We start from the raw sequence: 26,474 nt of genomic DNA, 5'->3' as shown, positions 1-26,474 counted from the left end.
GCCTTCTACATGGAATGTTGCTAGTAGAATAGCAACATTCCATGTAGAATCTCCAATAGTATCTATTTTATTTTTGTTACATTTGTACCCTGCGCTTTCCCACTCATGGCAGGCTCAATGCGGCTTACATGGGGCAATGGAGGGTTAAGTGACTTGCCCAGAGTCACAAGGAGCTGCCTGTGCCTGAAGTGGGAATCGAACTCAGTTCCTCAGGACCAAAGTCCACCACCCTAACCACTAGGCCACTCCTCCACTGTTGCTACTATTTGAGATTCTACATGGAATGTTGCTATTCCACTAGCAACATTCCATGTAGAAGCCTGCGCGGCCACATTGGTGATCTGCAAGGGCTGACTTCTACATGGAATGTTGCTAGTGGAGTAGCAACATTCCATGTAGAACTTGATATACTGCCTTTCTGTGGTTTTTGCAACTACATTCAAAGTGGTACTTATTTGTACCTGGGGCAATGGAGGGTTAAACTTGCCCAGAGTCACTGTGCCTGAAGTGGGAATCGAACTCAGTTCCCCAGGACCAAAGTCCACCACCCTAACCACTAGGCCACTCCTCCACTGTTGCTACTACTATTCCATGTAGAAGTCGGTCCTTGCAGATCAGCAATGTGGCCGCGCAGGCTTCTGCTTCTGTGAGTCTGACGTCCTGCACATCCGTGCAGGACGTCAGACTCACAGAAACAGAAGCCTGCGCAGCCTTCTACATGGAATGTTGCTAGTGGAATAGCAACATTCCATGTAGAATCTCCAATAGTAGCAACATTCCATGTAGAATCTCCAATAGTATCTACTTTTTTTTTGTTACATTTGTACCCCGCGCTTTCCCACTCATGGCAGGCTCAATGCGGCTTACATGGGGCAATGGAGGGTTAAGTGACTTGCCCAGAGTCACAAGGAGCTGCCTGCGCCTGAAGTGGGAATCGAACTCAGTTCCTCAGTTCCCCAGGACCAAAGTCCACCACCCTAACCACTAGGCCACTCCTCCACTGTTGCTACTATTTGAGATTCTACATGGAATGTTGCTATTCCACTAGCAACATTCCATGTAGAAGTCGGCCCTTGCAGATCACCAGTGTGGCTGCGCAGGCTTCTGCTTCTGTGAGTCTGACATCCTGCACGTACGTGCAGGACGTCAGACTCACAGAAACAGAAGCCTGCGTAGCCTTCTGCATGGAATGTTGCTAGTGGAATAGCAACATTCCATGTAGAATCTCCAATAGTAGCAACATTCCATGTAGAATCTCCAGTAGTATCTATTTATTTTTGTTACATTTGTACCCCGCGCTTTCCCACTCATGGCAGGCTCAATGCGGCTTACATGGGGCAATGGAGGGTTAAGTGACTTGCCCAGAGTCACAAGGAGCTGCCTGTGCCTGAATTGGGAATCAGTTCCTCAGTTCCCCAGGACCAAAGTCCACCACCCTAACCACTAGGCCACTCCTCCACTGTTGCTACTATTTGAGATTCTACATGGAATGTTGCTATTCCACTAGCAACATTCCATGTAGAAGTCGGTCCTTGCAGATCATCAATGTGGCCGCGCAGGCTTCTGCTTCTGTGAGTCTGATGTCCTGCACATACGTGCAGGACGTCAGACTCACAGAAACAGAAGCCTGCGCAGCCTTCTACATGGAATGTTGCTAGTAGAATAGCAACATTCCATGTAGAATCTCCAATAGTATCTATTTTATTTTTGTTACATTTGTACCCTGCGCTTTCCCACTCATGGCAGGCTCAATGCGGCTTACATGGGGCAATGGAGGGTTAAGTGACTTGCCCAGAGTCACAAGGAGCTGCCTGTGCCTGAAGTGGGAATTGAACTCAGTTCCTCAGGACCAAAGTCCACCACCCTAACCACTAGGCCACTCCTCCACTGTTGCTACTATTTGAGATTCTACATGGAATGTTGCTATTCCACTAGCAACATTCCATGTAGAAGCCTGCGCGGCCACATTGGTGATCTGCAAGGGCTGACTTCTACATGGAATGTTGCTAGTGGAGTAGCAACATTCCATGTAGAACTTGATATACTGCCTTTCTGTGGTTTTTGCAACTACATTCAAAGTGGTACTTATTTGTACCTGGGGCAATGGAGGGTTAAACTTGCCCAGAGTCACTGTGCCTGAAGTGGGAATCGAACTCAGTTCCCCAGGACCAAAGTCCACCACCCTAACCACTAGGCCACTCCTCCACTGTTGCTACTACTATTCCATGTAGAAGTCGGTCCTTGCAGATCAGCAATGTGGCCGCGCAGGCTTCTGCTTCTGTGAGTCTGACGTCCTGCACATCCGTGCAGGACGTCAGACTCACAGAAACAGAAGCCTGCGCAGCCTTCTACATGGAATGTTGCTAGTGGAATAGCAACATTCCATGTAGAATCTCCAATAGTAGCAACATTCCATGTAGAATCTCCAATAGTATCTACTTTTTTTTTGTTACATTTGTACCCCGCGCTTTCCCACTCATGGCAGGCTCAATGCGGCTTACATGGGGGCAATGGAGGGTTAAGTGACTTGCCCAGAGTCACAAGGAGCTGCCTGTGCCTGAAGTGGGAATCGAACTCAGTTCCTCAGTTCCCCAGGACCAAAGTCCACCACCCCAACCACTAGGCCACTCCTCCACTCGTGCATGTTGTCTGTTCAGTGTATGTATCGTTGACACTGACTTAGTTGCATTTGTTTTTATTTATTGTGAAATAAAGTTATTGAGGAAATGTATTACAATGTGAAGGTACAGTCCAGTGACAAAAAAAAAGAATATGCATAGTGAGCTCTGACGCACTGCACTACATGGAAGGGAGCTGCTACCTCTCCTGTTCATCCACCTAAGATAGTGGCCCTTTCAGTTTAAATGCCTCGTACAGATGTTGACATGCTGATTGCTCTTCAGGAAGGTAGATCACCTCCTATGGGGAAACATGGGCAGCTCCTCTACTCAGCCTGGAAACACTCCCGATTCCTTCCCTGACCACAGTCAGCAGAGGTGGACTTGAAGGCCAAGTTATTACATTAGAAGCATGTTGGATGCCGTGCAGCAGCCTAAGCCACCCATAGAAGTATGGAAGGGCTGCGGCTGCTTTCCTGAAGCCCATCTGATTTTAGGCTGCACGTTTAGAATAGGTGAAGGACAAAGATTGATACTGAGCACTTGTTTTTCTCTTTTGCTAGTTATCTATCTCATAGTATTCCATGTGGTCTTTATGCTTTTCGCCTGGACGTATTGGAAATCCATTTTCACTCCCCCTTGTCAGCCAAACAAAAAGGTAAGAGGGAAAGCAGGGATGTTGATAAGGAGAGAAGTGCTGGAAAAGGGGGTTTAGATTTGGAGAGAAATGTGGAAGGGGGTTAAGTAGTGGAGAAGGTGGAGGAGGGCTGGGCAGCAGGGGCGTAGCCAAGGGTGGGCCCAGGCCCACCCACTTTTGCCCAAGGCCCACCCAGGAATGGTGCATTTGATGTCCCCAACCAATACCGCATCCCTAGCTGGCTCGCTCCCTTCCCTCCGCTCCCACTCCCGTCCGGCGAGTCCTTCAATTCTGTTTTTTTTTTTTGTCCTTCTGCCACGGTGCTTCCAAGTTCCAACTTAAGATTATTAGTGTGCAGTTGCGCTGTCAGCGATTCACACACACACAGGCCGGCTTCAGCGTTCGCTCTTCCGCATCCCGCCCTCTCCGATGCAACTTCCTGTTAGGGCAGGAAGCACGCGGCAGAGGGAAGCCCGTGTCTGTGAATCGCTGGTAGCGCAGCACGCCAGTACTAAGTTAGAAGCATCGCGGCAGAAGCAGGGAGGGGGAAAAAAACTGAAGCGGGAGCCCACAACACAACAAGAGCCACAAGCTGAAAAATGGGAGAGTACATCTTCACTACCCTGCAGATGAAGATCGTCTGGTTCCGTACAGCACTGGCAGGTAGGAAGATGTGCATTTTTTTTTTTTTGCAGCGGCTGCTGCTGCGGTGGGAGGGAGAGGGGGTGGGGGGGTGAAGAAGAGATTAATCTTCAGGCCCACCCTCTTTGGGCTCAGGCCCACCTCAAATCAGCCCTCTGGCTACGCCACTGCTGGGCAGTGTTATAAAATAAAGTACTAGTGTCACTCAAAGATGTCACTAGACTCCGTAACTTTCTTCTGTGCATGTGTGGCATGCCACTTCCCCTCCAGGCGACTTGGCATCTAGGATGGTCATGCTTTTGCCCACCCCTTCTTGATGTCTTTGATGTCACTTTCCCTGGAACCTGTAGAATGAGCAGTTTTTGGTGTTGCCTCATGTCTTAAGGGCAGGATGCTGTTAGCAGGAGAGCAGTCAGTAATTCAGTCTTGTACATGTCGCCGCAGTGCTTTTAGCTGGCAGTCACCCGAGTTTCTGTGAACTGCTGTGGCAGTGCGTTCCACCATGCAGGTTTCATAAATAGTACAGATATTTCCATATAAGTATGCATCTGATACGACTGCCGAGCAGAGGCTGGTCTGGGATTTATAGAAAATCTTTCATCCATGTTAGGCTCACCATGTGGTTGGCAGTTACTAAACTTTAGAATTACACAGACAGCCACCTCTGGGGTGCGTGACCTAGAAGCAGGAACATTTACATGTTTTTGTTACTTGAGACATTTACAACAGCTAGATCCTGGAAGAGGGAAACACTCATTTTAAGAGCTCCAGCATAAAGTTGGACGGAGTTGAAAGTGGGTGCCCTAAATATGTGTCTGTCTTTTTGGAGTACGTGGAGGGGCATAATCAAAAGGGGTGCCCAAGTTTTCCTGAGGACGTCCTCGCAGGACGTCCCGGCAAAGGGGTGGGGAAACCCATATTATCGAAACAAGATGGGCGTCCATCTTTCGTTTCGATAATATGGTCGGGGATGCCCAAATCGAGAATTTTGGTCGACCTTAGAGATGGTCGTCCCCAGTTTTCGGCCATAATGGAAACCGAGGATGCCCATCTCAGAAACGACCAAATCCAAGTCGTTTGGTCATGGGAGGAGCCAGCATTCGTAGTGCACTGGTCCCCCTGACATGCCAGGACACCACCCGGGCACTTTAGGGGGCACTGCAGCGGACTTCATAAATTGCTCCCAGGAGCATAGCTCCCTTACCTTGGGTGCTGGGCCCCCCAAACACCCCCCAAAACCCACTACCCACAACTGTACAGCACTACCATATCCCTAATATCCCTAAGGGGTGAAGGGGGGCACCTGCATGTGGGTTTCTGGTGGGTTTTGAAGGGCTCACATTTACCACCACAAGTGTAACAGGTAGGGAGGGTGGGCCTGGGTCCGCCTGCCTGAAGTGCATTGCACCCACTAAAACTGCTCCAGGGACCTGCATGCTGCTGTCAGGGAGCTGGGTATGACATTTGAGGCTGGCATAGAGGCTGTCAAAAAAATATTTTTAAAGTTTTTTTTTTTAATGGTGGGAGGGGGTTAGTGACCACTGGGGGAGTAAGGGGAGGTTATCCCCGATTCCCTCCGGTGGTCATCTGGTCATTTCGGGCACCTTTTTGAGGCTTGGTTGCAAGAAAAATTGGACCAAGTAAAGTCGGCCAAGTGCTCATCAGGGACGCCCTTCTTTTTTCCATTATCGGTCGAGGACGCCCATGTGTTAGGCACGCCCCAGTCCCGCCTTCGCTACACTTCCGACATGCCCCCGTGAACTTTGGTCGTCCCCGCAACAGTAAGCAGTTGAGGACGCCCAAAATCGGCTTTCAATTATGCCGATTTGGGCGACCCTGAGAGAAGGACGCCCATCTCCCGATTTGTGTCGAAAGATGGGCGCCCTTCTCTTTCGAAAATAAGCCTGATAGTGTACAAGTCCCTCCAGATGAGATAAGCTATAATGCTGGTGTTGTGATTCACAAGTTGACTGGCCTGGGAAGTGGAACGCAATGCTGTAAGGAGATTTCAGAGGCACCTTGCAGTGTGGGAATTTGAACCTGCATCCCAGGAGAGGAGTTCTTAGTCATAACTTGATGCTATAATCACCAGATGTCCCTTAACTCGGGAACGAACCCTGTGAAGTAATTGGTATAGCACTGCTTAATTTCATTGTAAGTTTCAGTGATTCCTTTGGTCAAATGAAAGTAGAATTAGGATCCAGAGAAGGGCATCACTAGTGCACCAATTCAACAAAATCATTTCCCTGTAAGTTACACAAGGTTCAGGTTGATATTCTGTATAGCTGTGATAGAAGAGACACACCTACCTAATCCAGTTTTTTTTTTCAGAAGGCTCCTTCTCAAAGAGAAGACATTTTAAGGATGTTCCACTGGTAACTGACCATTTACCTTCTTTCAAATTTACTGCTTTCAGTTCCTGCTGTCATATTCAGACAAGGAGCAATATGAAACTGAAGAAAGTCCAGAGATACAGAAGCAGATCCTTGCTGAAGCCGCCAAGAAGTTGCCTGTGTACATGAGAACAGGAAGCGGAGGTCAGTGCAGCTGTGGTTTTGCTGTTGCTGTAAATGTACTTGATCCGTTGAAATCGCCTGTGCACACAGGCAAGTCGGATATGATTGTGCACTTCTAGGCATGAGATTCTATGCTTGCTGCCTTCCAGGGGAACAGCTAATTCTTAGAATCGTGCTTCCTTGCCTTGACTCGGAGGCCAATGCTTGCAGTAAAGCCTGCTCAATGTATGGCTTCTACCATGAAATTAGCAACCCAAAAAATACCACTGCATGCTCTAAGCAATGAGCATGTTAACACAGCAATGGTCTGCAGCGCATTGCAAAATGTCACCCTTCCTCTCCGTGCCTGGGCGGTGATTGGCAAGATGGATATTTTTAAAAAAGGAAAAACAAAAGTCACTGGCAGTCTGCATTAGCCCTAATCTCCCTCCTCCCCCATGACTGGACCCCACCCCGCCCCTACTTTAAACACTTCCGTGGTGTCTAGTGGCACCCCCCCCCCCCAACATGACTGGTCCTCCACTCCCCATTCCCAACTTTAAAAAGCCTTGGCGTTTCATTGCACCTCCCTCACCCCCAACTTTATAAAAATTCTCATAAGAAGATACGAATAGCCATACTGGGTCAGACTAATGGTCCATCTAGTCCAGTATCCTGTTTCCAACAGTGACCAATCCAGGTCACAAGTACCTGGCAGAAACCCAGTAGTAGCAGCATTCCACGTAGAACCCCAAAGAATAGAAAGATTCCGGAATCCTAAAGAGTGACAAGATTCCGTGCAAAATCTCAAAGAGTAGCAACATTCCATGTAGAACCCCAAAGAATAGAAAGATTCTGGAATCCTAAAGAGTGACAAAATTCCGTGCAGAATCTCAGAGTAGCAACATTCCATGTAGAACCCCAAAGAACAGCAAGATTCCAGAATCCTAAAGAATAGCAAGATTCCATTTAGAATCTCAAAGAGTAGTAAGATTCCGTGCTACCAATCCCAGGTCAAGCAGTGGCTTCCCCCATGTCCATCTCAATAACAAACTATGGACTTTTCCTTCAGGAACTTGCCCAAACCTTTTTTTTTTTAAACTCTGATATGATAGCCACTGTTACCATGTCCTCCAGCAACAAGTTCCACAGCTTAACAATTCTTTCAGTGAAAAAATATTTCCTCCTATTTGTTTTAAAAGTATTCTGTGTAATTTCATTGAGTGTCCCCTAGTCTTTGTACCTTTTGAAAGAATAAAAAATTGATTCACTTTTACCTGTTCTAAACCACTCAGGATTTTGTAGACCTCAATCATATCTCCCCTCAGCTGTCTGTTTTCCAAAGCTAAAGAGCTCCTAACTTATTTAGCCTTTCCTCATATGAGAGGAGATCCATCTCCTTCTTTGAACCTTTTCTAATTTCGCTATATATTTTTTTTGAGATACGGTGTCACAAAGCGACGTGAGGTGAAAAGTAGCCGCAGGGCAGACAATGCAGCAGAGAACAGCGCTGGAGGAAGGCTTCTGCTGGCAGGGCTTGGGGACCCCCGCCAGCCAAACCAGAGGCCCTGAAGCCCTGTGGCTGCTCCTTCCCAGCTTCTGAGGGGGGCCCAGCACCGTTTTCCCTCTCCTGCTCCTATCGGGACGCAAACACCCGGATCCTATCAGGAGCAGGAGAGAGAGAGACCCTGGCGCCAGGCCCTCCTTGGAGGATGGGCCCGGGGGAATCTTTCTCCCCCCCCCCCCCACCCCACCCCTCTCAGCGGCCCTGAACTAGGAAAACATTGGAACAATTTCGTGTTTTGATAGCACGTTGCTGGCAGCTCTGTATATGTTACCATTTGCTACCTATATTCTGACAGGTCATCTAAAAGGAGCCTGAAATCATGTTCTCTGCACTCAAATGGAACGCATTTAGAAGTCTAGTTCCTAGTCTTATCAGCACCAATCAGAAGTGGATTGGTGATTTACTTAGCATGTGTTACTGCTGAACTAACTCATACCGGTTTGGAATTTCAGCTGTCCGGTTCTGTGATAGGTGCCAAGTCATCAAGCCAGATCGCTGTCACCACTGCTCAGTCTGTGGCATGTAAGTTACGGGAACGGGTTTGTCTTGCTGTGATGTGTTTCACTTAATCTCCCAGTTCAGGTTTCCTAGGTGTTTTGTATTGACTTTCCATTTATGTATTTTATCTCCAGTAATACTATACAGAAAGTTTAGCCAATAGCTTTTTACTGGAAATATTGTAAGAGAATTCAAGAAAGCCTAGGACAGAGTTCTTCGTTGCAAGGCTTTTTCCAGTAAGCTCCCAGTTATGTCAGCCATCAGATTTCTGACTCAGCCAAGGTCTGTAATGGCCTGAGCTCTATGACTGGGCCCGCCACCATTCCAGTGGGGGGGTCTCTGGCTGTACCATAATTATACAGAGGCCACTGGCAGTAGAGATTGACATGGGGATAAGATTTGTCCCTGCCCCGACCCCGTGGGTTCTGTCTCCGTCCCCACAGGCCCCGTCCCATCCCCACAGGCCCCGTTTGTGTGCCTGCCCCGTCCCCGCAGGTTCTGTCCTCATCCCCGTGTGCTCTGTTCTCATCTGAAGAATCCTCGAACACTTATGATTTTTTTATTTAAATCTTTTTATTAAAGTATAAAAAGGAACAATATGATCTGCATAAATTACAAATAGAAAACAATAATAACAATGAGCAGCCGTAATAGTCCTCCATCTCACCACCACCCTCTACCCTTCCAGCCCCCAAAATAGCTGATTTCTAGTACACCAAGGAATCCTAATTCACACTGTTAAAATGTTCAGGGGTACAAAATACAACCCGTTCTGTATGCCCTAGATGGGAAGAATATGCCCTGTGAAACATTGTTATGATTTTTTAATCTGTGGATGAGTAAGAAGTCATGAACAATCTCAGGATTCAGTCTAGCTCTCCTGTCTTCCACAGTCCTTCCTGCAATAGAAGATATGCTGTGGTAGCAGGATGTACAGGACCCTCCATGCAAATTTTAGTAGTTGTGGCCAGCATGTTTGCTTGTTTTTCCAAAAAATAAATATCTTGTCATCTGCATCAAACAAACATAAATAACAGTCCAGTTCATTATCAGGCTTCAGAGTAGAAACGTCCCTGTCCTCACGGGCTCTGTCCCCATCCCCGCGGTTACTGCGGGTCCCCGTGTCATTCTCTAACTGGCAGTCCACATCGACTATAATTGTGGCTCCCTGACTCTTTTTTTCCCAGTAGAGTCTCCCCCCCACCTTTTCCTCAGACTTTCTGCTGGCATGACACTATAACAATTATTCTGTTTAATACTTGTGCTGCGCAGCTCTCAAAGAGTTTGAGCTATGTGCTCCCCAAAATTCTACCCTTCTCCCGAGACAGAGAGTACCTTGCAATTGAAACTTACTGTGAGCTGTGTGGTGCTGGAAAAAAAAACAGCATAGCTGTTCAAGATGGCATTACAAACCAGCCTCCAGAGAAAGTATGGGGAGGTCAAAAACTGGGGTGGGGAGAACCAGCTTGAAGGGTTTGGGGTTAGAGACAGGTTAATGGAGGTTGACGGCATGTCTGCCGCTTTGTCCAGTGATGGTCTTGGCTCTCATGTTGGAGTTGTGTAGACACACTGGCTGCCGCTTGAAAAATAGCAAAGATCTCTGGCCTAGAACAAACACAGAGGACGTTTAGGGGTGGAGAAGCAATTTTAAAGCAACTGATTTCACGGGGTCTGTGATATTGCAGTGGAAGAGGGTACATGGATACTACTACTACTACAGATGAGCCGTGTACCCTCTTTGCCTTCCATCATGTTTTATCTGTCTGGGTGGAAAACAAACCAGCAGATCAGTATAATATCCAAAAAGACTTTATTGAGGATACCGTGTATGAAACAAATGCCCGACACAGGCTGTGTTTCGCCCAACAATAGGGCTGCGTCAGGGGCTAGTCTGTATCTTTCTTAAATAAGATCGGTATCAAATTATATGTCAAAACAAGGATATAAGGAACCTTCTTCATAAAAAACCAGCATGAGCAGCATAAAATAGAATATCCTGGATGACGCCAGATAGACAATGAATAGCCTGCTAATGAAGGACGTCAGACTCACAGAAACAGAAGCCTGCACAGCAGCGTTGCTGATCTGCAAGGGCAGGCTTCTACATTACTACTACTACTTATCATTTCTATAGCGCTACAAGGCATACACAGTGCTGTACACCATACACAGAAAGACAGTCCCTGCTCAAAGAGCTTACATTCTAAGTAAGACAGGTAAACAGACAGAACAGCTAAGGGTAAGGGAATAAAGAGGTGACGATAAAGGACAGGGTAAGTGAGTTAGGAGTCAAAAGCAGTGGTAAAGAGGTGGGTTTTGAGTTTGGACTTGAAAACGGCTAAAGACGGGGCTAGACGTACAGGCTCGGGAAGACTATTCCAGGCATTAGGTGCAGCGAGATAAAAGGAACAGAGTCTTGAATTAGTGGTAGAGGAGAAAGGGACGGATAAGAGAGATTTATCTACAGAACAGAGTACTCGAGGGGGAACGTAGGGGGAGACGAGTGGAGAGGTACTGGGGAGCGGCAGAGTGAATGCACTTATAGGTCAATAGGAGAAGTTTGAATTGAATACGAAAACGGATAGGGAGCCAGTGAAGTGACTTAAGGAGAGGGCTAGTGTGGGCATAGCAACTTTGGCGGAAAATGAGTCGCGCAGCAGAGTTTTGGATTGATTGAAGAGGAGAGAGACGGCTAAGAGGGAGTCCGGTGAGAAGTAGGTTACAATAATCAAGACGAGAGGTGATAAGAGTGTGGATAAGGGTTTTGGTAGAGTGCTCAGAGAAAGCAAATAATACGTGCTTACATCCCCCAAAATCAATGTCAGGATTTACACCTGCTCCTGGAGTTATACAAAGGTACTAATTCGTGCAGCTCTCCACTGTAGAGATTGAGTGGAGATTACTCCCTTCATCCCCCCAAGGTTTTTTGTCCCCACCCACCCCAAGTGATACTGGCAAATGATGACAGGCTCTGTGACAGTTTGGGATAACATACATGTCGGTTTCCACAGTTGCAGACTTAACGTGTATGTTGCCATGTTGACCCCAGTAAAATTTGACATTGACAATTGCAAACTGGTGCTGCTACCACATACTCGTCTCTTACTGAACAGTACTAGATTACTAACGTGCTTCCCCTTTCTAAAACTGTTCTTATGGTAAACCACTCCGAAAGGAATCAAATCTTAATAAGCTTGAAACTTGACTGGCTCTACGTCAGTAGCATTTTTTCTAAAATGCAAGCAGAAATTGGCACATCCCCTGTCCTGGACGTCTCACCAATGTGCACATTCTGTGTAAAATGGGGCATAATATATTCTACTAGGGTTGTTGCGTAATTTATTTATTTATTTATCGCATTTTTACCCCACCTTTTCCCACAGAATGCGGGCTCAAAGTGGCTTACAGTAGACTGGAAAGACTAGCGCCAATCCAGCGGTTTTACAAATACAATATTTAAATAGACAAATAGTTAAAGTAGAGTAAAAGGGGGGAAAAAAAGAATAGAAATAAGGGATCTAAAATGGTCAATTTAAAGCTGTTAAAGAACTTGGGAGTTCATGAGAGATCCTAGGTCGAACTCCAAAGGATGAGAAGATGTTGACTCGTTGCGACCCCCAAGAGAGTCAGAATAGCGAACGACTCCTCTCTCAGAATCTGCGACAGAAACAGCTGACTGGAAACGGGTCCTGTCGAACAAGAAAGTGGATGCAGGCAACAGCCATCTGCTGGGACCGGCGGTCCTGATGAAAGTGAGACCAGCACAATGTGCAGAATCCTCCAGAAGTCTCTCCAACGCAAGCAGCTGGGAAAAAGCTTTGCCACTTGCAGACTAATGGACTGGAAAGCAAAGTTTGAAAATAGAAACAGAATGGCTCAGGTCGTATTTGCAGGCCCAGTTTAGATAGAACATAGAAATCAGATCGGTAGTAAAAGGATCCTCAATCATAGAAGTAGGAAAACACGTGTATTAGGCTCAACCCTCTTACAGTTGTCGACATCTGAAACATCACCAGAGGCAACTTGGCAAGATACCTATCAAAGTGTCTGCCCTGACATGTGCAACTGCCAACATATACACGTGTGTTTGTGCCATTCTGGAAACAAAGGCTGCAGTCATTCAGCAATATAATAACTCTTCCTCTCTACGATTCCCTAATGTGTCTGTACACACAAACCTTATTCTACCTCAACATTACTGTATTTGCTCATACCGGAATTTACGGTACTATGTAAGCCACATTGAGCCTGCAAATAGGTGGGAAAATGTGGGATACAAATGTAATAAATAAATAAAATGATCATTTTGGGGCTTAGGAGCCAACGTTTCAAAATGATTGGGGGTGCTAAGCCCAGTGGAAATAACCCCTCCCTAGACACATTCAATGAATATTCTCTATATTGGGGGTGCTCAAGCACCCACAGAGTCGGCTCCTATGTTTTGGGGGATGGAGTGGGGAGAACACTGGAGGATTAAGGGAACAGTTTCCCCTAATCCTTCCTATAGAGTGCTGGCCAAAATGAGCACTGTTACAACACCCTAAACATCCCCAGGAGCAGCTGTAAGTTCCCACATTGGCATTGGTGATCATAGACGGGCACCCTCCTTTAATATGGGAATACACATGGAGCTTTGGTTCCACCCTGTCCCTTTGCCATAAGTATGAATTTCATATTTACACACGTAAATCCTGGATTATTGAAATAGGGGTTTCAATATACAGGCATCAATGCCAATAGGTTTTCTAAAAATAAGGGCATTTCTGTTTTTCTAAATGTCCTCTGTTCCTTTGGGTGGCTTGCATGTATTTGTCTTCCCTCTCTTCAATGGAGTTATGCTCCCCAGATTGTCCATCTGTACTGTATTTTGTTCAACTTGCATACCCTGTGGTGTGAGGTCCTGCTACCTTCTCTGGCCTTTGTTGTTTTGGTGGTTAGGGCGTGGGGATAACAGCTTTCTACACAGTGTACAATGTGTTTAGTTTAGCTTTTTACATTTATATACTGCCTACGTTTTCGTAGTAAGGTGGTTTACATATGGAGCGTTGGTGCTACTCTGTAAATACGGTAATGATAAATACACTTTTTTCTTCTCCTTTACAGCTGTGTCTTAAAGATGGATCACCACTGTCCATGGTAAGTTCTTGTTTTGGTTTGTGGAGCTGCCACTTTCCTGTCAATACTGCATTGAATTTCCTAGTTCTGTCCTTTGCCTGGAATCCTGTTGAATCTGTAGATCATGAATAAACTTTGACAGTTTTGCTAGTGTTAATGGAAGCACCACCGGTAATGAAACTGAAGAACAAGAGCTGCACTGGGCTGATTTCTACGGTCTGTGCCCTGAAAATGGCAAGGACAAACCAGGAATCAAGTATACGTATCATACCTTGCACTATGAGTTTATCTTGTTGGGCAAACTTTCATTTGAACCTTATTTTGTGTTTTGGGACTATATAAAGGTGCAAATTATCCTCTAGATAAATGAGGTAGCCTATAACCAAAATTAGGGTAATTTTCTGACCCCAATGAAGCGTAAGGGTACAGGAGCCCACACACACACACTGAGACACAAGGTTGTTGGAACCCACTCGCAAAGACAACGTAGCTGAACTGGAGTCCGGAGAGGAACGGGAATGGCATCTCGGACCCACTGGAAGCTGAAGGCAACTGGGCTGCTTCGACACGAGAGCATCTGAGTCTAGGCGCGTCGGGGATAAATTCCTTTTCCCGAAGGTGTCTGACTACATCACAGGCACACTGGCAGCAAGGCCTGTTGGTCCTGCGATGTTCCTGCCAGACAGCTGACTCCCCCTAAGCACGTCAGCACGGATCCTAAGTCACGGTAGGACTGTGACACACACCAGTGACGTAGCGAGGGTGGCTGCCACCCAAGTTCCCCCCCCCCCCCCCCGAGTGCATTCTTGCCTGCTGTGTGCACGCCGCTGGGGGGGGGGGGGGGGGTCTGTTCCGCTGGTTCCCTGCTCCCTCTGCCCCGGAACTAACCTGTTCCAGGGCAGAGGGAGCAGGGAATCAGCGGAGCTGACACCCACCCCCCCAGCGGCGTGCACCCGGGGCGGACCGCCCCCACCACCCCTCCCTTGCTACGCCACTGAAACACACTAAGACCACTTTCTACCTGAGCTTAGTAAAAGGACCCCATAGTGTGACCCCCAAGTTGTTTGTACTGTTTTTTTTATATTACTAATTTTCTTTACTACATTTGTATATACAAAAGTAAAGAAAAACAACAATGACCATCAAGCTTACAAAAGAAAAGAAGGAAAAAATTAGAATCACATATATTGTTGTACCAGCCCACATTTTCTGGAGTGAAGAAGTTTTAAAGTCAAAAACAAGGAATCGGAGAGATTAAATTGCTCCTATTATTAAGCCTAATTCTCTTGACACCGTAACCCCCCAGGAAGATAGAAATCAAAATACTTCATGCTGGCAACACAAGACTAAAACTGAGCCTTTTCCTTTCTTTTAGGAATAAATTTCTCCATGTGGTCAGTCTGTGAAAATACATAATCAAACATTCGCAGGGAGATTTTTTCAATAGGATATCGCCCTAGGCACACATGCTCTAGGTTTAAGCTGTAGTACAATTTTTAAAATCTAGCCTGGATAACCTTTGCAACATCAGGAAAAATGTGTGCACGGTAGCTACAAAAAAGACAAAAATAAGATTTCAAAATCAATCATTTTTCATGATCAGACCAGAAAAGAGGGTTGCCTACATTTCAGTTTTATCTTGAGAGTTAAAAAAAAAAACCTCAGTAAGACTGAATAATTCTCCCCCTCCTTTTGTGTGATGATGAGCACCACTGATATAGACACGATAGAGTAACAGGAGTTAGAAGACAAGAGTGCTTATGTTAAGGATCAATTACACACAGAGTCAGAAAAGGTGCATGAAAATGACGTCTACTAGGATAAGAGTGGATAAGCAGCTCCTGTAACAGTATATGCAGCCAGTGTTATTCTTGTGTGTGACTGGCTAGTTAGTTGCTTCTTCTATTAAAGGCTTGGGAGAAGAGCCAGCCCTTCACCCGCTTCCTGAAATAGAGATAGGCTGGGAAGTGCGTTCCTGAGTGTAGTTGCTACTCCAGAGAAGGTTCTCAAGTGTCGCATTGTGTGATTTGCTTCGGAGATGGTGTGGTTAGGGATACTCCTTCGGAAGAACTTAGCAATCTTGGAGACGCTCTGTTTTTCACTACTGTGCTCCATTACCTTTAAGGGTCTTGAGGATCAGAAGCAGAATTTTTAAATTTAGCCCTGTATTGTACTGGTAGCCAGTGGAGATTTTTGCAGGAATGGTATGATGTGTCTTACAACCTTCTATCAGTCATGCTGCAACATTTTGAGTCATTTGGGACTGGTGCAGACCCTTTGTAGTCAGACCAGTGTAGAGTACGTTACAGCAATTCATTGATGTTGTTACGTTGTGAACCACTGTGATGAGATTTGTTTTTCTCTGTTAGGCCATTCCTTCCCCTTATCATAGAGTGTATAGTGGACACCATTTTTGCTTTCTATTTTCTGAGTAACTGAAATGTGCAAATTAACGTCCTTGGAGCGTGTGTACGCAGATATCGCTGATCAATATTCATTGTGGGTATTTGGGAAGCCAGAGCTATTTGGAGGCATGAAGGAGTGGGATGAGAGGCTCCAACTTAGTGAATGGTCTCTTGTGCCTGGATCTTGTCTTACAATACACGATGGGGCCGATATTCAGATTGCAGGAGACGACCCAGCTAACTCCCACGGTCAGCGGTGAGACCAGATATCCGATGCCAGGCCACTTCTGGCAACCAGCGTTGAATATCCTGTTTAGTTTTGGCTGGTTTAAGCTTAACCGGCTGAGCCAATATTCAGCGCTGGCCTGCTAAGTGTATACTGGCCAAAGATTTTGGTAGCCCGATTTGACCACTAAACTTAACCATTGATGCACTGAATATTAGCGGATGGCCGGTTATATCGCGTGATATAACCAGTTAGCCACTAAGCACTGACCAGGAATATTCAGCAGCAGATTGATAACTACTACTACTGCTTATCATTTCTATAGCCCTACAAGGCATATGCAGCGCTGCACACCATACACAAAAAGTCCCTGCTCAAAGAGCTTACAATCTAGATAAGACAGGTAAACAGACAGGTAAAACAGACAGAACAATTAAGGGTAAGGGAATAAAGAGGTGAGGATAAAGGATAGGGTAAGTGAGTTAGGAGTCAAAAGCAGTGGTAAAGAGGTGGGTTTGAGTTTGGACTTGAAAACGGCTAAAGACGGGGCTAGACGTACAGGCTCGGGAAGTTCATTCCAGGCGTGAGGTGCAGCGAGATAAAAGGAACGGAGTCTTGAATTAGCGGTAGAGGAGAAAGGGACAGATAAGAGAGATTTATCTACAGAACGGAGTATTCGAGGGGGAACGTAGGGGGAGACAAGAGTGGAGAGGTACTGGGGAGCGGCAGAGTGACTGCACTTATAGGTCAATAGGAGAAGTTTGAATTGAATACGGAAACGGATAGGGAGCCAGTGAAGTGACTTAAGGAGAGGGCTAGTGTGGGCATAGCGACTTTGGCGGAAAATGAGTCGTGCAGCAGAGTTTTGGACTGATTGAAGAGGAGAGAGATGGCTAAGAGGGAGGCCGGTGAGAAGCAGGTTGCAATAATCGAGACAAGAGGCTTATCTCCTGCTGAATATTCGTAGACAGCCAGTTAAGCACTATTTAATCAGCCAGGAGCCATTCCTGCTGGTTAAATAGCACTGAATATCTGGGAGAGGGGGAATATATTTATTCTGCACAGCATACTTAACTTGATTTCTTTTGCAGGGTGAATAACTGCGTTGGATTTTCTAATTACAAATTCTTTCTCCTCTTCTTGGTGTACTCATTAGTATATTGTCTGTATATTGCTGCAACTGTATTCCAATATTTCCTCTTATATTGGTCGGTAAGTTTTACTTTTTAAAATGACAAGCATTGGGGTTTTTTAAATATCTTTGCATATTTGTTTTCCATTTTATTACTTACATATATCTAATTAAGAGTATCCGGATAACACTTCAGGTTGGCACTGAGAATGTATATTTGGCACCATCCAGTCGCCAGGTACCAGCGCTGAGTATCTGGTTTTATTTTAACTTCAGCTGCCAGCAGTTTTCTTAATCTCTGACTGCCACAGTCTGAAGACTGGGTCCAAAGTCTTTAAGGGTGAACATAACGAAATGTTGAGATGGGAAGAGACAGATTATAGACAGCAGTTAATTCGCATTTTATCAGCACTTGAAGGCTGATTTCAACGAGCTTTTTATAAAACGTGGGTGAACTGCGTACAACCTCTACACGCATAGCTTTAAGCTTATATGTGTGTTTTAGATGTGCAGAAATAAGGGTTAACAAGCAAGCTGTAGGCAATTATTTTCTTATTGGACTAACTTAATCTCAGTCTGTGGCATATGTGTCTTAAAGATGGACCACCGCTATCAATGGTAGGTTCTTGGTTTGGTTTGTGGACTTGCCACTTTCCTGTCAGTACTGCATTGAATTTCCTAGTTCTGTCCTTTTCCTGGAACCCTGTTGAATCTCTAAATAGCGAATAGACTTTGACAGGAAGCACCACCAGTAATGAAGCTGGAGAACAAGGCCAGTGCCGGGCAGACTTCTACTCTCTGTATCTTATAGAAACATAGAAACATGACGGCAGATAAAGGCCATATGACCCATCCAGTCTGCACATCCTCTGTAACCCTCAATTCTACCTGTTCCTAAGCAATCCCACATTCTTATCTCTTATACTAAGAGTTTATCTTGTTGGGCAGGCTGGATGGACCATACAGGTCTTTATCTGCCGTCATCTACTATGTTACTATAATAATGTATCTTTGACACGTTTCAAGGGTTAGCCTCTCTTTACCAGGTCAGTAACTGAAAAGAGACTAACTCTTGAATCTTGTCAGATACATTAAGATAATGCAGTAAGAGGGTATCACCTACAGCTGGGTTGTTAACCCTTATTTCCACATATCCAAGTGGACTAACATGGCACTCGCAGTTGTATGCTCAATATTTTAGATTTTAAACTCACTAGGAGAAAACAGTTTTGGGCATAAGTAGAGAAAATAAAAGTTTCACCTGCCAGAGAGCATAGTTTCCTTGGAGTAATTTTCAAAGTGGAAGTCTATTAGGGGAATTTTCGAAAGAGAAGGGCGCCCATCTTCCAACACAAATCGGGAGATGGGCGTCCTTCTCTCAGACTCGCCCAAATCGGCATAATCGAAAGCCGATTTTGGGCGCCCTCAACTGCTTTCCGTCGCAGGGACGACCAAAATTCACGGGGGCCTGTCGGCACCATAGCGAAGGCGGGACTTGGGCGTGATTAAGAGATGGGCAGAGAAATCTAGAGAGAGGCTCTAAATCCTCTTTGGAAAAGTCTTGGATGGAGATACTTTAATAGTAAATGCCTATGGTCGAAGGGCATGTTTAAAGCTTCATTTTTTTTAAAAACTTGGATGAGACACAAGGAATGCAGCTGATGCATCTTGCTAAGAACAAGCATCCAACTTGGTGTTTAAGCCAATTAAACATAGGGGTAGATTTTCAAAGGGGTTTAAGCGAGCAGGAGAGACGCCTGCCCACTTAAACCCCGATCAGTGGCCCATCCCTGGATTCAGTGTTACTTAATCACATAGTGCTGCTGAATATCCTCTCTGATTGTCGTTACCAAAAAAGGAGAAGGTCCAATCCTTACGGATATTCAGCAGCAACAGGAAAAGGAGTGAGGTGACAAAAAACGAGGATTCCAAGCATACAGTTCAAGTGCAATTCAGGATGTATGCGAGACGCTGCTCCTTCTCAGTTGGCTCTTGGTTCATATTTGATGAAAATTGTGTTTGTCCTGTATATGCTTTGTCCATTTTGAATTGCCGATTGGTAAGGGATAATGACTCCTGACACAGGCACACTTGCTGAAACACAGCCGTGTCGAGTCTTCCCGCAATAGGCCTTCAGATATGATATATAATAAAGACTTTTGGTACTGTATGCTTGGAATCCTTGTTTTTTTTGTCACCGCACTCCTTTTCCCGTTACTGTGCAGTTACCGCCAGGGCAGTGGGTGGGCAGAGCTGGAGGCATGCTGGCAGTTACTCAGGCAGTGATGATATTCAGTGCCTGTGCTTGCACAGCTAACCAGGCAAGTTGGACCCACGAAAGGTAGCCCTAATTTTGCCCAATTAGCTAAGTGGATGCCAGGACTGAATATCAAAATTCTAAAGAGAATCCACGTACGTGGAGAACTCAATAGATCCCACGGAGCGTAAAATGAAAATAAAAAAAGGTGGGGATACGAACCAGGCTATCCAAAAACTGGAACCAAAATGAAATTTAAAATAGTGTTTAATCATTTTCAAACTAATAATAGTGACACGGATTATTTACAAAATGGTCTTTTTCAAGACCACTTTTAAGTCCTTGTCTGCAGATTTTTCATTTGTGATTTGAGATTTCTTTATAATATCAATTCATGATCTTACTTCACTGTTGATCTCAGTTATAAGACTCCTGATGTAGGCCATCTGGCCGAAACACAACGTTGTGTCGAGTCACTTTTAATGTGGAATTGTTTTATTATTATTATTAGTTTGAAAATGATTAAACACTGTTTATTTTAAACTAGTAAAAAAGCCCCGTTTCTGATGCAAATGAAACGGGGGCTAGCAATGTTTTCTTCTGTGTGCATGTGGGAATGTGTGTGTTTCTGCCCTCTGGCCTCTCTCCCCTCCCCCCTCTGAGTCCTTCACTGTTACAGAGCCAGCGATTTGATTTCGTGCTCTGCTGTTTTCCTTCACTGACTGTGTTACAGAGAGGGCGGGGCAGACACTCATAGGGAAACCGGATATCTCGCCCCCTTCACACTTCCGGCTGGAGGCTTCATAGAACGTTGGTGTTGCCTTTTATATAGAGAGATTTCATTTTGGTTCCAGTGTTTGGATAGCCTGGTTCATATTCCCACCTTCTTTATTTTCAGGACTGAATATCATCCAGCGCCCGCATAATTTCTGCTTCTACGGCTGACTCGGATATTCAGTGCATGCACATGGTCCAGCTGAATATCCAGGTTAGATTCAGCCCACAGTAGTCGGTGGCTTTAAAACTACTGATCACCATGGGCCGCGTATTTGGATGAAAGATTTTTCTTTTTCTGAAACTTACCTAGGCGCTTTTGAAATCTGCCCTAGTGTAAATGCGTGTAACAGTCTTGCTAATCGCTCAGGACTGCAGTAAGTTAATGTCTACAGAAACTGGCTCTCTGAATCCATTCCCCAATGGACAGAGCCAGGCAGACTCCTTCAGTCTATGTCCCAGAAGCACCAAAGAAGGACCATGATCAAATATATAATCCCATGTTCATTGTTGATTTAATCTTGAATTGAGAATGAATGTGACTGTTGGGCAGACTGGATGGGCCATTCAGGTCTTTACAGTGGGGGAAATAAGTATTTGATCCCTTGCTGATTTTGTAAGTTTGCCCACTGACAAAGACATGAGCAGCCCATAATTGAAGGGTAGGTTATTGGTAACAGTGAGAGATAGCACATCACAAATTAAATCCGTAAAATCACATTGTGGAAAGTATATGAATTTATTTGCATTCTGCAGAGGGAAATAAGTATTTAATCCCTCTGGCAAACAAGACCTAATACTTGGTGGCAAAACCCTTGTTGGCAAGCACAGCGGTCAGACGTCTTCTGTAGTTGATGATGAGGTTTGCACACATGTCAGGAGGAATTTTGGTCCACTCCTCTTTGCAGATCATCTCTAAATCATTAAGAGTTCTGGGCTGTCGCTTGGCAACTCGCAGCTTCAGCTCCCTCCATAAGTTTTCAATGGGATTAAGGTCTGGTGACTGGCTAGGCCACTCCATGACCCTAATGTGCTTCTTCCTGAGCCACTCCTTTGTTGCCTTGGCTGTATGTTTTGGGTCATTGTCGTGCTGGAAGACCCAGCCACGACCCATTTTTAAGGCCCTGGCGGAGGGAAGGAGGTTGTCACTCAGAATTGTACGGTACATGGCCCCATCCATTCTCCCATTGATGCGGTGAAGTAGTCCTGTGCCCTTAGCAGAGAAACACCCCCAAAACATAACATTTCCACCTCCATGCTTGACAGTGGGGACGGTGTTCTTTGGGTCATAGGCAGCATTTCTCTTCCTCCAAACACGGCGAGTTGAGTTCATGCCAAAGAGCTCAATTTTTGTCTCATCTGACCACAGCACCTTCTCCCAATCACTCTCGGCATCATCCAGGTGTTCACTGGCAAACTTCAGACGGGCCGTCACATGTGCCTTCCGGAGCAGGGGGACCTTGCGGGCACTGCAGGATTGCAATCCGTTATGTCGTAATGTGTTACCAATGGTTTTCGTGGTGACAGTGGTCCCAGCTGCCTTGAGATCATTTACAAGTTCCCCCCTTGTAGTTGTAGGCTGATTTCTAACCTTCCTCATGATCAAGGATACCCCACGAGGTGAGATTTTGCGTGGAGCCCCAGATCTTTGTCGATTGACAGTCATTTTGTACTTCTTCCATTTTCTTACTATGGCACCAACAGTTGTCTCCTTCTCGCCCAGCGTCTTACTGATGGTTTTGTAGCCCATTCCAGCCTTGTGCAGGTGTATGATCTTGTCCCTGACATCCTTAGACAGCTCCTTGCTCTTGGCCATTTTGTAGAGGTTAGAGTCTGACTGATTCACTGAGTCTGTGGACAGGTGTCTTTCATACAGGTGACCATTGCCGACAGCTGTCTGTCATGCAGGTAACGAGTTGATTTGGAGCATCTACCTGGTCTGTAGGGGCCAGATCTCTTACTGGTTGGTGGGGGATCAAATACTTATTTCCCTCTGCAGAATGCAAATAAATTCATATACTTTCCACAATGTGATTTTCCGGATTTAATTTGTGATGTGCTATCTCTCACTGTTACCAATAACCTACCCTTCAATTATGGGCTGCTCATGTCTTTGTCAGTGGGCAAACTTACAAAATCAGCAAGGGATCAAATACTTATTTCCCCCACTGTATGTGCTGTCACTTACTATGTTACTATGTCCTAGGGCTGGAAACCTTAGTATGTCTTCTTGGTTTGTTTCTCATGTTGAAGTCCAACTTTTCATTGATGGATTTCTTGGTTACTGTTTTATGTTTTTTTCCTAAAGAACAAACTAGGTGGTAGCAGTTCCAAGTTCCACGTTCTCTTTCTTCTCCTTGTGGCACTCATGTTTTTTGTCAGCCTCCTGTTTCTCTTCGGCTATCACTGCTGGCTGGTCAGCAGAAACCGATCCACTCTAGGTAAGAAGGATGGATGCCAGGGGTGTCTGTCATGTTTCTAGATGCATTTTGAGTGTAATATTGGACCAGGGCCGCCGAGAGACTGGGCTAGGCCCGGGGCAAGGCTGCCCCTGCCCCCCCCCCCCAAAGGTCGGCGCCGCCACTCCCCCCCTCCACCCACCCCCCCCCCCCTTCGTCCACCACCGGGCTGGGCCCCCTGCATTGAAATCACAGTGCCTCTCACCTCCGTGTGAAAGCGCTGCAGGCAGCAGCAGATCGCCTCCCTTCGGGCCTCCTTCCCTCCCTGTATCCCGCCCTCGCGGAAGTTATGTCAGACGCAGGGACGGAAGGAGGCCCGAAGGGAGGCGATCTGCTGCTGCCTGCAGCGCTTTCACACGGAGGTGAGAGGCACTGTGATTTCAATGCAGGGGACCCGGCCCGGTGGCAGACGGTCAACGAAGGAGGGCGAGTGGGACTGCGGCGCCAGGCCTGGGGAATTTTGTCCCCCCTGCCCCCCCCTCTCAGCAGCCCTGTATTGGACACTCCTGTACAGAAGAGCAAGAATGGCAGGATTACTGAACAAGACATAACTGGAGCTTCCATGCACTATTATGTTGGCACTGTTTACTTCCCAAATACAAGAGGGTAGAAGCAGTCGACTTCCAAAATGCTATTGTCCACGTCAGAAAAGTGTAGTGCAGGCAGGTGCCTGTTCTTCTGCTAGTTCCTCTGATGGGCTGCTTGTTGGCCAGTACTGTTACTTCTGCTAGCCCACAGGGAGCCACCGCTTCTAATGGGATCCAGTATAGCCATTCACTTTATACTCAGTGTGCCACACTCCCTGTAGTGAGGGAACCAGCCCCCCAACCCCAGGCTGTGCAGACTGCTCTTTTTGCTTCCATTTGGGAGTAGGTTGAGTTCTTTTCTGCACCAGACAGAAGTGTTGCGATTCCAGAAAACAATTGTTTGCACTGAAGAAGACCTCTCTACCCAAGGACACACACAGCCCTACACCCCTCAGTAGCTTCCCTCTGGTTGAGAAAGGAGACAACCATGGACGAGGGTGTTTTCCTTAGCACGAGCAGGGGGAGCCTGTTAATGTGAATGAAAGATGCATAACGGTTCCTTGATTAAGCAGTAACTCATCTCTCTGTAGATAATGTCACTTCTGCAGCCTGTTGTTCTTGTGCTAGAGTTAATCACTCTTGGTGGGTTGTGTGTGAAGTGTCAATGCTTTGGTGCCTGTTTCTTTTTTTCGTTCACAATTGCATGCCTTGTTCACTTTATCTTTTGTGTCAACTCTATTCTTAATGATTTAATGTTTGAAAATAAATAGAGAAAAGGGGTGTTAAAAACAAAAAACAGTACTGAATTGAAGAAGGAGTGGGATACGTACAGTGGGTCCCTAGATGGCAAGAGGATGTAAACCAGCATTGAGCAGTTCAGCTGAGTAATGATATTCATTCACACTACTAAGAAAGCATGGGGGAACGTAACCACAGCATAAGCAGGTACAATCCCAAAACAAAAGCCAGGATAAAGTAACCTGCACTGTGTAGCAGATACAACCCCAGAACAAAAGCATGGGCACAGTAACCTGCACTGAGCAGCAGCTACAGTGGGGGAAATAAGTATTTGATCCCTTGCAGATTTTGTAAGTTTGCCCACTGACAAAGACATGAGCAGCCCATAATTGAAGGGTAGGTTATTGGTAACAGTGAGAGATAGCACATCACAAATTAAATCCGGAAAATCACATTGTGGAAAGTATATGAATTTATTTGCATTCTGCAGAGGGAAATAAGTATTTGATCCCCCACCAACCAGTAAGAGATCTGGCCCCTACAGACCAGGTAGATGCTCCAAATCAACTCGTTACCTGCATGACAGACAGCTGTCGGCAATGGTCACCTGTATGAAAGACACCTGTCCACAGACTCAGTGAATCAGTCAGACTCTAACCTCTACAAAATGGCCAAGAGCAAGGAGCTGTCTAAGGATGTCAGGGACAAGATCATACACCTGCACAAGGCTGGAATGGGCTACAAAACCATCAGTAAGACGCTGGGCGAGAAGGAGACAACTGTTGGTGCCATAGTAAGAAAATGGAAGAAGTACAAAATGACTGTCAATCGACAAAGATCTGGGGCTCCACGCAAAATCTCACCTCGTGGGGTATCCTTGATCATGAGGAAGGTTAGAAATCAGCCTACAACTACAAGGGGGGAACTTGTCAATGATCTCAAGGCAGCTGGGACCACTGTCACCACGAAAACCATTGGTAACACATTACGACATAACGGATTGCAATCCTGCAGTGCCCGCAAGGTCCCCCTGCTCCGGAAGGCACATGTGACGGCCCGTCTGAAGTTTGCCAGTGAACACCTGGATGATGCCGAGAGTGATTGGGAGAAGGTGCTGTGGTCAGATGAGACAAAAATTGAGCTCTTTGGCATGAACTCAACTCGCCGTGTTTGGAGGAAGAGAAATGCTGCCTATGACCCAAAGAACACCGTCCCCACTGTCAAGCATGGAGGTGGAAATGTTATGTTTTGGGGGTGTTTCTCTGCTAAGGGCACAGGACTACTTCACCGCATCAATGGGAGAATGGATGGGGCCATGTACCGTACAATTCTGAGTGACAACCTCCTTCCCTCCGCCAGGGCCTTAAAAATGGGTCGTGGCTGGGTCTTCCAGCACGACAATGACCCAAAACATACAGCCAAGGCAACAAAGGAGTGGCTCAGGAAGAAGCACATTAGGGTCATGGAGTGGCCTAGCCAGTCACCAGACCTTAATCCCATTGAAAACTTATGGAGGGAGCTGAAGCTGCGAGTTGCCAAGCGACAGCCCAGAACTCTTAATGATTTAGAGATGATCTGCAAAGAGGAGTGGACCAAAATTCCTCCTGACATGTGTGCAAACCTCATCATCAACTACAGAAGACGTCTGACCGCTGTGCTTGCCAACAAGGGTTTTGCCACCAAGTATTAGGTCTTGTTTGCCAGAGGGATCAAATACTTATTTCCCTCTGCAGAATGCAAATAAAATCATATACTTTCCACAATGTGATTTTCCGGATTTAATTTGTGATGTGCTATCTCTCACTGTTACCAATAACCTACCCTTCAATTATGGGCTGCTCATGTCTTTGTCAGTGGGCAAACTTACAAAATCAGCAAGGGATCAAATACTTATTTCCCCCACTGTACAACCCCTATTAACCTTGTTGGGCAGACTCGATGGACTGTGTTGGTCTTACTGCACCATTATTACTGTTACATTTGTACCCTGCGCTTTCCATCATTTAGTATGGTATGTTATGTTCAGTGTAAGGGAGGACAACGACTGGGGCGGAGGGAGAGTACAGCACACCACTGTCCCCCCTTACTACACCACTCTAATCGCCTCTGTTCCCCCCCTCCGGTGCGCACTGCATCCTGAACTGGAGGGGTCCCCCAAGCCCCACCAGCAGAAGCCCTTCTTCCTGCGTGCCACACTGAGGCCATGCCATGTGCGAGGGGCAGGCCTCCCTCGCGCATGCTTGGTTATACAAAAACCAGCATTGCATTAGGGGGGAGGGGGAACGGACAGTGTGGCGCACTTGCAGGAGGGCTGCTGGTAGAGCTTGGGGACCCCTGCCAGCCAAGCATCTCAAGTAGGTGGGGCCTGGGGAACCCTCTGTGCC

At 46.1% G+C, this 26,474-nt stretch overlaps 1 protein-coding gene across 1 annotated transcript in view; it reads left to right on the top strand.

Annotated features, from left to right (window-relative positions):
- ZDHHC15 (zinc finger DHHC-type containing 15) overlaps positions 1–26,474 on the top strand; it is a 112,312-nt gene that overhangs the window by 34,539 nt on the left and 51,299 nt on the right. Inside the window, exons 3-8 of the mRNA XM_030209931.1 lie at positions 3,182–3,276; positions 6,314–6,434; positions 8,412–8,481; positions 13,561–13,593; positions 17,295–17,415; positions 22,675–22,807. Of these exons, the coding sequence (XP_030065791.1) occupies positions 3,182–3,276; positions 6,314–6,434; positions 8,412–8,481; positions 13,561–13,593; positions 17,295–17,415; positions 22,675–22,807 (573 nt within the window). The remainder of the gene's footprint in view (positions 1–3,181; positions 3,277–6,313; positions 6,435–8,411; positions 8,482–13,560; positions 13,594–17,294; positions 17,416–22,674; positions 22,808–26,474) is intronic.

Source organism: Microcaecilia unicolor, chromosome 7 (genome assembly GCF_901765095.1).
Source record: "Microcaecilia unicolor chromosome 7, aMicUni1.1, whole genome shotgun sequence".
Classification (NCBI taxonomy): domain Eukaryota; kingdom Metazoa; phylum Chordata; class Amphibia; order Gymnophiona; family Siphonopidae; genus Microcaecilia; species Microcaecilia unicolor.
This window is presented reverse-complemented; position numbering and strand designations above follow the sequence as displayed.